Genomic DNA, 12,405 nt, shown 5'->3' on the forward strand with positions numbered 1-12,405 from the left:
ATAAATATATCAATTCATGTGAATATGACTAAAAATTTTCATTTTTTCTGAAAGGGTGGTGTCTATTTACTTGTGACCACGCTGTGTACATCAATGCCACGTCCTCTATAAACCCAAAGATTAATAGAGATTGTTAGCTTTAATCAGGTAAAGAGAATGCCCGAGTACTAACTACGTACAATACAAACAGAAGTTTATATTCAAAACCATTCTTCTTTAGATATTTTAATAACATGAAAAAAAAAACAAAAACAAAAAACTACGCAATCAAAATCAACTTGAATGGTTCAACTGCGAACTACTAGCACTAACCGTGTAGTCATGGGGAGAAAACAAGTTTACACCTGTAACAACGTACGTTGTTAAAACACGTTTGTTAATTTAAAATCTGAATTTTATAAGTATATTGCAAGTTTAGAATGATCAATAGTGGCTAATATTTTTTATATATATACTTTGTCGAAATACTGATCAGTCTGGTAATATCGCTTACACGTGAACTTTACGGGTGGACATATAATCAAGTACCGTTAGCAGTTTTCCTTCTATAAAGGCGGAATGCTTAACACCCGAGGTAGTAGTGTTGAATGTTAGTTGTAACTGCTGAAGGTGATCGGGAACGGAAGTTGAATGTATATCTAAATATCTCGGTACCGTGGCAACGCATGCCGGTAATTCAAGCTGTGTGTGTGTGTAGTGGGGGGGGGGGATACTTGTCTTATGCCAATACCCGCATATGCTGGCGTTATGATGATCTACTTCTTGAGAACTGTGCCACGCCCTTCCGCCGGCTCTACAGCGACCTACAGTGGAAGAAAGTTGTGAATGGAGACTCTTGGAAAAGATGAATGGGCGCCTACATTTAGTCAGTCACACATATATATACCGTGGTGCCGCTGTCGCGTGTCAACCACCGCTCTCTCTTTCTCTCCCATCATACTTATAATCATCACGAGTTGTTGTTCTTTCATAACATTAACTAATATAATCACTTGTAAAATAATGAAAGTTAGTACTTAGGCATCTACTGTTCATATTTGAATACCAAGTGTATCTAATAGAATATATAGGCATGTTTTCGCAACCTATCCATGCTACTTGATTACTCTTCCAGAGACAGGTGTTCTCTTTTGTACATCTATAACATCAATCTCATTACGAAACAAAATATGAGCATTGTTTTATATTTCCTTACTAAATATTAAATCAGACAGACATTATATAGTCTACGCAAGAGATTCATATGTTTTAGTTCTGTGTGAGCAATTATTTATTGGAAAGAGTGCCAGAATTCGTGGTGAGAAAAGAAGCTCTCGTCAATGGAATACGAGATCACACGAGAAGTAATTGTACTTGGTGCAAACCGAACAAAATCAGCCTAAAAAGTACTGTTGTCACAGCAACTCTATAGATCGATATCTTATTCAAGTAAACAGGATGAACTTCGAGTCCCGGGCTTTGGTATTATTCACTGCAGTCAACCCACGCAAGCAGCCCGTTCCTCCACCGCCTAGCTTTCGTTGTAACGATAATGACTCTGATATAATAACCTTATAAACCAGAGTCTTGCCGCCACGTGTTATGTGACAGATGAGTATGAGATCATTAACCTCCATTAAAACAAAAAAAGTGAGAAAAGAGACTTTCAAACGAACGAAGCTCATGCACATTGTATATTTAAATTTTACGTAACTATATCACTCAGAAACAGCACGTGTTAATCCATTCCAAAAACTCAATAATTTCTGTTAAAACGACGTCACAATTCGAGAGATCATGGGAGGTTTCACTATGATTATCTGGTTCCAATTCCTGGTGCACATGTTAAAAGTCGTTTATCCCTGACTCAAAGTTATCAAGCTCTAATTCTAGAGGTACTGGTTAAAGGCCGCTTCTCCAAAGACACAAGTATCAAGATCCAGTGTTAATTATAGCAATGTATAGGATATGTAAGGAAAAAACATGCATGTAAATCACTTTTATGTACATAAATGCACATCATTTTTTAGTGTCCATCAAACAGAACTCTTAATATATCAACAACTGTCAACCAGTATAACTGTACTTACTGACTGGTCTACTATCCTTTTGCCGTAAATAAAATACTCATGTTTTGGATTATCTTCGGAAGGAATGATCCGCTTCCGCACGGAGACGTTGCTGAGGCCACCTCCTCCCATCGGCACCCACCCTCCGGATGAATCGTCCCGGGTCATAACCTGGGCGCGCACCCGCACCAGGTAGTTTCCACTAAAGGAGAGAAAGGGGGAAATAGCAACATATAAAAAGATGATTAAATGCTAAAAACATTTGCTGCTATATAAAAATACATTATATATAATACAATAGATGTAGCTTATTTGTCCTATACAGCCAAATCTACACAGACGATGTTCTTGAATGTTCAGATAAGTACTGATATTGTGTGACAAAATACGAAAATAAAAAACAAAAACATTGTATCAGGAAAGGAGGGTTCGGTGGTCATTGCTTCGACCAAACGACCTTCTCCGGTTTTGAACCTCCCAAAACAACAACAACACAAAAATAAAATAAAAACCAAACAAGAAACAACCGTTTAACCATTGTTCAACTTTCGTTATATATATATATATATATATATATGAAGCAATGATTGGTAGTCCTTCCCCCACACTGTTTGGAGTTACCATGCAGACACAGATTATAAAAACATGAAAGACCTTCATACATCTTCCTTCAGCTGCATACAGGCACATCTAATAAGAACTATACTGCAAGGCCAACATAGCAACGAGTAACTATGAGGTTCATACTTTCCTATGAATGTTTTTTTACAAACTACTCATGATACATTTCTTAAAATATCAGGTTCATTAAGATTCAGTTTGTACTTGTTCATAAGCAATCTATTTACGTGTACACGCATATAAATTTTCAGCATTTTCGGTTCATTTCCCCCCCCCCCTTTATTATCTCTTAAAAACTTTCCACATAAATCCAAACATTCGCCCTCTGTGCCAAGAATATCTTTCCGCTCAAGATGGGATGGGGCCTTAAGTATACTGGTTTTCCACTAATGAGTACACGTCAGCGTAATATTTTGAGAAGGTTTGTGCTGGATTTATTTCACATTGCACTCGAAAATGGATATCGGTGAGTCTTATAATGATGGGCTTGAGATTTTACAAGTACTTGTTTGAACGATACTCAAGTATGAAAAACTGTTCTGAATGATCCTACTTTTAGAAAGATGACGCAAAAACTGACTGCAGTCTAAGCTTCACAATATCCTCAACTAGCCAGATATGAGTGAGTAAAAGTTTGAACTCTGCACACATCAATGTAAGTACATATAGACATTTCCTGCCAGCAGTACTGTTACTCTTACTGTATTGTTGTACCTTCTGTTAAAACGCCAAAACCACTATAAATATTTAGCTCCATGTCTAACTGAAACGTTTTGGTATATTTAAACAATTTTAACATTCAGCATAACTTTTCCTTAAAATGCAAGGATTTTTACCACAAACAACTGTTTATTAAGATAATAAGGCATACAGAATAAACTTGCACAAGTGGGAATATTACAAGGGACATTTTAGTGTTGCTGCAGTAAAAGTGTTATCTGGCATCAGTTTAAAAAACTCCCAGTCTCTTGATTGAACAAACAATACAGTAAAAGTTAGCTAAACAAGAATAGAAATATCACCAAATAACTTCTTCATCAAAGTGACAACTTGTTTCTCACCAAGTGTTATAATCAAACCACAAGGAAGGGTCAGTTCCAACAATTTGTTTAAAATAGCTTAATAATACATACATAGTGCATACAATGCAAACTAATTATTCTCACTCACATATGCATTTATTATGGCATTACAGTTTCAAATTTAGTATCAGTAAATTCATGATGCTATTATAAATACAAAAGCCAATATCCTTTTAAACACTAAAACTTAACTCCGTGAAATAATGACTCCTACAAAATTATAGCCGAAAAAACAAAAATATCTAAATATGGAGAAATCTAGATGAAGATATAACTATAAGGCAATTGTCTGAAAATTACTGTACAGATAAAGAACAAAAATAAGACCATAAAATGAGAAGATCTAAAGGAAAAAAAAGAAAAACCACAACTTAGACTGATAACATTTAATACTGAAATGTTTTGAGGTATGCATACACCATTATAAACGATCTGTTATATATCAAAGATGGTACCAATTTATGCATAATTGTGATATGTTGTTTTCAATAGATACATCATATTAACAAATCAAAATTAAAGAAAGAAAAGAAAACACAAGTAACATAATAAATACTTCAAACAAAAACAAACAGTAGTGATAGTTAATATGAACTCAGGTTATTATTGTTTTGGGTGTTCACTGGATATTAACAGACTTTTTTAAATGCAATTCCTAGTTAAATGAGCCTGATGTCAAAATTCTGAAGTTATTTATACATAGGTCATGTATGTACTCTTACATCTGTTGTTGTACAGGAGACAGATTTATTAGTTTTCAACCAGTTCTTTATGATATTTCCATATGTTCACAGGCACGTATTTTTAATTGGTGTTTGGTCTTGCCAATGTAGGTGGCCTTGCAGTAACTAATAGTATATTTAAAAACTAGCCTGTATACAAAGTTTGTGTGATTAATAATGTCTGGATATCTTACTTTGCTATGTTTTTGCATGTTAACTCATTTTTATTCAGAATGGCACAGCAGAAGAGTACTGGCAGAACATTATTAACAGAGAAATACATCTGGATATCCCACCACACACACACAAAAAACATCTTTGTTAGTCATTTGTACAAACATTCTGGGTTTTACTTCTAAGCTTATGGTTTTGTTAAATAATGAACTTTTTCATTAAGCAGAATGAGAATTGGATATGTACTTAAAATTAGTGGAATAGAAATATATTTTTTTTATGAATCAATGTTAAGAAACCAGACTAACAGATGCATTTTTAATTATGTTAGTATTCACCTAGGTATTGACACTTGTTACTGCTTAGATTAAACTATAAGAATGCTAAGTGTAACATTACATTAGTTGCTAGTCAAAAGTAAGCTTCATTATCACCACTCTTAGAAAGTTACAAAAAATGTTAAGTACTTCACATGTTGTACATCAATCTTGATGGTACAGAAATGATGAAAAGCATCACATCAAAAAGTTTAAATATATTACAAAAAACAACAACAAACTCTTAAACAATTTAAACAACACAATCTCTGAGTAATAAGAGACATATCTATAATCGTGGTTTAACTTATAACTAGATGCACTTTGTCTCTTTGAAGATGTCAGTTTGTGCTAACATTTTTGATCAATGGAAATTTCTTATATTGTTCCATTACACATCCACCTCTTGTTTTGCTTTATATTCTTCCAACTTATTTTTAATGATCCATCATTTTAATGATTTTAGTGATCCAACTACATTTCCTGGAAGACTTTCTTAATATGTTTCTCAGCCTGATCCATAATACACTGGGCCGCTTTGAATGAGTCACCACAACTTTCTTTTTTTTTCTCTCCCCGACATTTCGTTTGCAAACAGAGATTTATTTTTGGCTTCAAAATGTTCCCATTTGTCTTTTCTTGTCTGTAGTTGATCTTGCTGTCTTTTTCTTGCTTGTTTTGCTTGCTCAGAAACCTGACTTTGTCCCAGCAGTTCTTTTTTATATAAAGAACTCACATCCTGAACAATCATTAACATACATTTTTTTCAGCTAAAGATTCTCCTTCAGTGATAGTCAATGTGAAGATGAGTTTTCTCCTGTGCCTATCAGTGCAAAGAAATGAGTCTTTAGTAATGTCTTTCATCCAATAACAGTTTCTATTCATCTATGATGAGTTCTACATTCTGCTCTGATACTAAGGTGTTTATATTTCTGTGCTAGATGTCTTACAACTTTCACACATGCTTCCTTTTTCTGAAGAAATAGATGCAGTCATGCTAAGTCATTCAGCATCTCACTGTTTAGAACTATATGTGAGAGCAAGTACTTTGTAATTGTTATGAAGAACTTTTCACATCTAACACAGGTGTTCTTTGTTTGTTTTTTTCAAAATCTTTAGAGATTGTAGCAAGACCTTCATATTGTGTTCTGTATATGTCTAGATTAATTTTAAATGCATTATGTATGGCACGATGAATGTTGCAGAGGATGAAAGGGAGACCTTCACAGCTATCTTCCGTCAGGTCATCACTGATCTCCTTCCAGTTAGTTTTGCTGATGCTTTGGCCATAAATTCATATACTTATAAAAAAGCTTCGGAGGAATGGATGTTTATTACTTTAGGAAAGGCATGATTTGTTATGATATCTGCTTTCATTTGGCCTGATCAAAATGGAAAACCACAAGGTATCTCCTGGTAATCTGGTTTTGTGTTTTTGATCAAAAATTAATAAGCACAACCAACTGCCTTACATCTTCATCAGTGATGATTTCATCACAAAATATGATGTATCCTGAATTACTTTTCTTTAGGTCAACCACAAATTTCTTTAGCAGGTGGGGTTCTAGGCCATCTGAAATAATATACGACTTCTTTGTTGACCCCCTTCCAAAATTGATTGTTATGTGGCACTTGAAAATCCTAGAGAAAATCTGACAAATACTGTCACATGAAGCAATTAAAAATCCTTGCTTACAACAATCATTTCCCACATTGTTTCTGGTTTTCTGACTTCTGTTACTAGATTTGCTTGGAAAAGAAAAATTTGGATAAAGTCATAGGTCTGGGATGTAGAGGTCAGGGGATCAGCTTCTGTCAACAGTCTTTGCTATCATTTATGCTGCTACCCCAGATGGTTGAGACTTGCCAATATGCATCTTGGCTTTTTCTAAATGTGTGCATCATTGACTGTACTGTTTTAACTAAAAGAACCCAGGGTTTTCAGTTGAAATATTTATTTGTAGCAAAGTACGTATAAGACCTTCAAGCTATTCCATGTTTGACACCACAGACAAATTTGATATTCATAACTATTCTCCTTGTCCAACCAAGGGCCTTGAAATATACTTTTTTCATAACGTAGTATGTCAGTTCAGTATTGATAAAACTTTAACTACTAAAAATGTACAGGATTGGTGAAACATGTATCTGTATTTAACGTACACTTGCAATGATACTAAACAAGTCCCAATTGAAAAATACAACAAAAACTTCATTCTTTAAGAAAGGCTAGCTAGTTTAATTTCAGATCCACTTTGAAATGAATAGATATATTCTTACTCTAAGTTAGAAACATACAAATATGATGTGCTACAACACTCACGCTTCATCACCAACTAACGAGCTAAAGGAACACACAAGATTGTTGCTCAGTTTTAAAGAAAGTGCAGAAATACGCAAGGAATAGTTAATGAGATTTATAGTGAAAACAGCTATTTTAGTCCAAAATAATTGAATATAGACTAAAGAATATAAGGCAATACATGGCTTATAAGAGGAATGAACGTTATAATTTGTTCTGGCCCATGACAAACAAACACTTGTCATTGTATGCCAAACAATCCATAACAAAATGGGCTTACGATTCATTAAAGTACATGCATACTTATTATCAGAGCTAAGCCTAACAAAGATTCATAATAAACTGGTATTTAAGTCCAAATATGCATTATTTAGTTTTTTAGATCTAACAATCAAGAATTTGGTACAGGAGTAGTCATAAATAAAACCTGTTAATTAGAGCTATTAGGCCTAACAGTAGTACATATATAGGTACTAATACGCTGAAAAACTGTTTACATATAGTGTCTGAGGCAAGAATAATTAATTTGCTACTAAGATTATATTCAGCAACAAAGACTGTCAAGGTACCTTTTATTATTCTGGTGAACAACTATATTTTATATGATTAAAAAAATGTAATAAACTTTTCAGATACTTGTGCTAAAAATCCGTTTTAACAGGGAAACACATTCAATTTGTATAGACTGTGATGTTTAGAACAATTATTCATTTTGGACTAAAAGGAATAATGAAATAGTTGGTCAAAGCTCAAATAAGCGTATTTTTAAACTGTTGCAATATCAAAGAAATAATATACTATAGCTCATAGAACAAACAAAAACAAGTACTGATTTTCTCCTGTATATAAGGTTAATGTGAAATTAGAATTGGTTGAAATCATATGCACAACTAGCCCTGTGTTACCGAAATTAGTTATCTGTAACTAATAATAAATATTTTATCTTTCATTGAGCCAAAAAATGTTGGACACATAATGTTTTTTACTCTTAATATACCAGTACAATGTGCCTGAAAAGAAAGTATAACTATAATATAAATTATCATTTCAAATTAAACGTAATAGTAAAGTACAGATATCTTACTTCGAATAAAAAACACATGTTACTGCAAATAACGTTTACCACCTTCTTGCAGGTCTTTGTGTTGATTAATCCAAAAAAATAAAACCATCTGTATATATGTTTAGTAAATCGTAGTTTCTTTAGCTGCAAAAAACCTTTTTAATAATCAAATCAATACATGAATGATATTAAATCGTAGCTCACAAAATAAACATTTCATAAGTTTTAATTAGGATGGGTTAGTTTTCGCTATCTGCACTTATTAAACAAATGCTGACAACATGTTTAATAGTTGCCTCCCATTTTCCAAACGATGTCGCTTGTCAACCTTGAAAACACGTGTTTTGTTAACCTTGAAACACGAGTGTGTGAAAATAAAAATCATGGTTACTTTCCAAACATCACACGTCTTTAAAATAACAACAATAAAAACAAAACAAAGACGCACAATTATACGAGTCTGCTACTAGCACTCAACTTCATGTGCCCTTGAAAACAGTATAATTCTGTGATGTGCTTTCTTATTTCATGTGGTTTAGCGGCAAACATCTTGTACAATGAGCTATAATAATAACACGTGCTTCTTTAGGTTTATGATAGTGATATCTTTGTTAATCCCTACTTTAAGCACTCGAATACGCAAAATTTCTGTCATCTCCTAAAAGTTTTTTTTTCTTGCAAAAATCACACCTGGAATATATATCTTACAAAACTCTTACAATAAAATATTTTCAAACGCTAATGTATTTTTGTTGTTGTTATTTTTACTTTTTTTTACACTTACAGAAATTATTTCGTATTGTTAGTTTAATAAGTGAATCAAGGACAAACCTAATTTTTCCAAGATGGCTAAATCTTGTGAGATATCGGAATAACAACCGGAAATAGTTTGTGGCGAGGGTACCCAACTGATGAATCAACGTTTTCTAATCTGTTCATTATGTTTTAATATTCTCACGTATCTATCTACGATACCATTTACTTCTTGTTTGTCTCTTGATTCGCTTTATTAATTGATTGGTTATTTGTTAGCTCTGGTCTTTCTTCTTCTTCTTTACAGCTCTCATGCCGAAGTGGTAGTAGCCCTTACAAGTCGTTTACCATAGAATAACTCCAGCTTGTAGGACCTCTGAGCAACGAGTATTCAACACCGGAAGTAACGGGGGCAAGAGCGACAGCTGTAAGTTGTCATCCTTACCAAAATCAGCTTCAAGGGAGCGAATGCACCTTCTCTCCTCCAAAAGTTCATCCACCTTCTCTCTCGCACACTCCAATCCAATCGTGGCGGTTATTTATGTTTGATATCTTCCAATCCCCAAATGAATCTTCTCGAACGCTCTAGTTGAGATACATGTTTTTAAGCTGGCGTTTAAGCAGAGATTTTGTTGTACAGTACGATCGTTTTGCACATGTTTTTTAACAATTTATTTATATAAATTCTTTTCTGGAAATGTTCCTAGTTTGTGTGCGAGTGTAAATTGCCTGAAAGATTGACGTTGCATTAAATATATCTATATTCCTCTATCAATACAAAACAACCTAAAAGTAATAGGACTCTCATGCAAGTGTTTTCATTTTTCTCGGTATTGCTTGTGATATTGATTATTTGATTTGATCTAATCCATGCTCATTTACAATGTTATCTGGAAAGACTGCTTTCAGAAAATACATTTATTCCACTTGTATTAAAGTTCAACTACTTTCTGAATACTCTGTATATATAATACATAACACATCACCTCGGTAAACAAATCCTGGAAACTTGACATAAAATCTACCAAAAATTGTAATTGTAATGTCAGGGCCGGCCTTAGGGCGAAGCCACTGAGGCAACCGCCTCAGTGGCTGAGAGTCGATTGTACACTTCTAGTATCCTAATCTTGAGTACTTGCCTCAAGCCCTGCACCCTCCTAAGGCCAGCCCTGTGTAATGTTATTTTTCTATTTTGACTAGTTCTAAAGTGACAACGAAAAATCAAACGAAATTCTGTAATTCATAAACAAGGCCCACACAATATACAGGTTTCTTTACAAAACGCTTTCACGATTTTTTTTTTTTTTGCCTTAGGTTTCAAAACTCACCAAACAAACAGATAAACATAGCTTTACAATAAGACCTGATGAGCCCTGGTATTGGGCAAAAGACCTCGTTGGTACTAGATATGGTAAGTATAGTGTGGTTGACATATTATTGCAATTTTATTTACTTTCATTGAACAGTTCTAAGAATTCCTGGGTGCTTGACATTTTCCTATGACTTTTTTTGTGGGACAATACTCTTGCACATGAATTATTGATGTAAATGCGTATTTATACGTTCAAAAAACGGTACTTCAGAACAAAACGATCACATGATGTTGTTGTTTTTTATGTACAAAAAGTTGTATTTGAAATGTCAGTTAAACACAAGCCCTCTAGGCAACAAGCCACAAAACATTGTATGTACATATATAATTAATGTTTATTGCAGAAGGATAAACTTTACCTTTCTAATTAGCTCTTAACTAGTACAGCAGGATCTTTAAGACCCATTGATTTTAATTTATAAATAACTAGTTTCCCGTTTGTAACAGCATTAAATAATATTTTGTATTTATCTACATTAGTGTTCCAAAAAAACAAACAAACAAAAAAAACTGGGGGACTTGTGTGACCCTACCCTACCCTCACATACACAAATATATATATATATATAGTGAAATACTGCCTAGGGTTGCTTATGAACATGACTATAACCCTGCATCAAAACAACAGAGATGGAGTGAGTGCCATCATATCATGGCCAAGAGTTTGGAATATGCAGTGAAAACCTGCTCTGATCGGGTAACTTAATTAGAAATACTTTAAAATGGGTCATCACTTACATAGCAAAATATGTAATAAAAGTTAACATTTTCCTGAATTGAAAATGTATTTCCAATAATACTTACCTCTGCTGACACTTATAGCTATTCCTCGACCTCCAGGGTTTCAACGCATTTACGCACTGTTCTGATTTTTTCTCGCTTGATCCATCTTTTATAATCCACTCATTCATGTACTCTCATGGTACTGTAAAAAAGCACCTCTTTCACATAATTTTATCATTCTTCAAGATTGACACCATCCCAGTCTCTAACACTGGCTCTTAGTGGGGATGAAGAGTGAGAATGTCAGAGGAGGTAAGTATTATTGGAAATACATTTTCAATGTAGAAAAATATTAACCTCCAAAACATACTTACCATCTGCTGACACCTACAGCTAGAATCACACAGAGAGAAGGTGGAGGGGCCAATGAGGGCATTATCCATACAGAAAGCATCTGGGGTGTACCAAGATAAGAGTGGTACCTGAGTGGGGAGGGGGGGGGACCACCCTACATGCAGAACAGATATGCTCTTCACCCAGAACTTAGTTTCTGTATCAAGGGTGGAAAGTACATGAGTAATCATCTTTATAGGCCAGCCTCAAACAGATAGCCGAGGTTCCACAACTCGGGGTTAGAATTAAGGGGTCTTGGTCCCTATATCCCATGTTGGTGGCTAGGACAATGGGACCACAACGTTATATAAATATATACAAACATACTTTTGATTGGATTCCAACATGTAACCATAGAGTAATGTGTTCAGAACCACTGGAATCCTGAGGAGAAAGTAAGCAACACCAAAGTGGATGAACTTTGTTCTCCACCTGAAGAATTCCGAAAGGCAACACCCCAGGCTTGGAATGACAGGATCTTGTATGCCTTACTCAACCAAAGGAACAGAACTCATCCAGTCTGGAATTATGAACATTCATCCTCACTCACCAACAGAGTGGGCAAGAAGCATTTCACTTGCCCTCAAAATTATGGAGAGGATGTGGAACACTGTGCTCAACCAAGGACCCAGGATGGGACCACTCTGCATTCAGAATTACGAGGAGATAGTGGACCTCCTTCCATGAACAATATATTAACCTGATATTGATCAAAAACAAGTCCCATGCACATTTCACTTGCCCTCAAAATTATGGAGAGGATGTGGAACACTGTGCTCAACCAAGGACCCAGGATGGGACCACTCTGCATTCAGAATTACGAGGAGATAGTGGA

The 12,405-nt window shown here is 34.5% G+C and overlaps 1 protein-coding gene across 3 annotated transcripts in view; it reads right to left on the minus strand.

The window, feature by feature from the left end:
- Positions 1 to 12,405, minus strand: part of LOC106478313 (sprouty-related, EVH1 domain-containing protein 2-like) — a 179,959-nt gene that overhangs the window by 21,361 nt on the left and 146,193 nt on the right. For all 3 annotated transcript variants that reach the window (XM_022381956.1, XM_022381950.1, XM_022381960.1), the window contains one exon: positions 2,070 to 2,250. In XM_022381956.1, the coding sequence (XP_022237664.1) occupies positions 2,070 to 2,250 (181 nt within the window). The remainder of the gene's footprint in view (positions 1 to 2,069; positions 2,251 to 12,405) is intronic.

This window comes from Limulus polyphemus, unplaced genomic scaffold (assembly GCF_000517525.1).
Source record: "Limulus polyphemus unplaced genomic scaffold, Limulus_polyphemus-2.1.2 Scaffold10, whole genome shotgun sequence".
In the NCBI taxonomy this organism is placed as follows: Eukaryota; Metazoa; Arthropoda; class Merostomata; order Xiphosura; family Limulidae; genus Limulus; species Limulus polyphemus.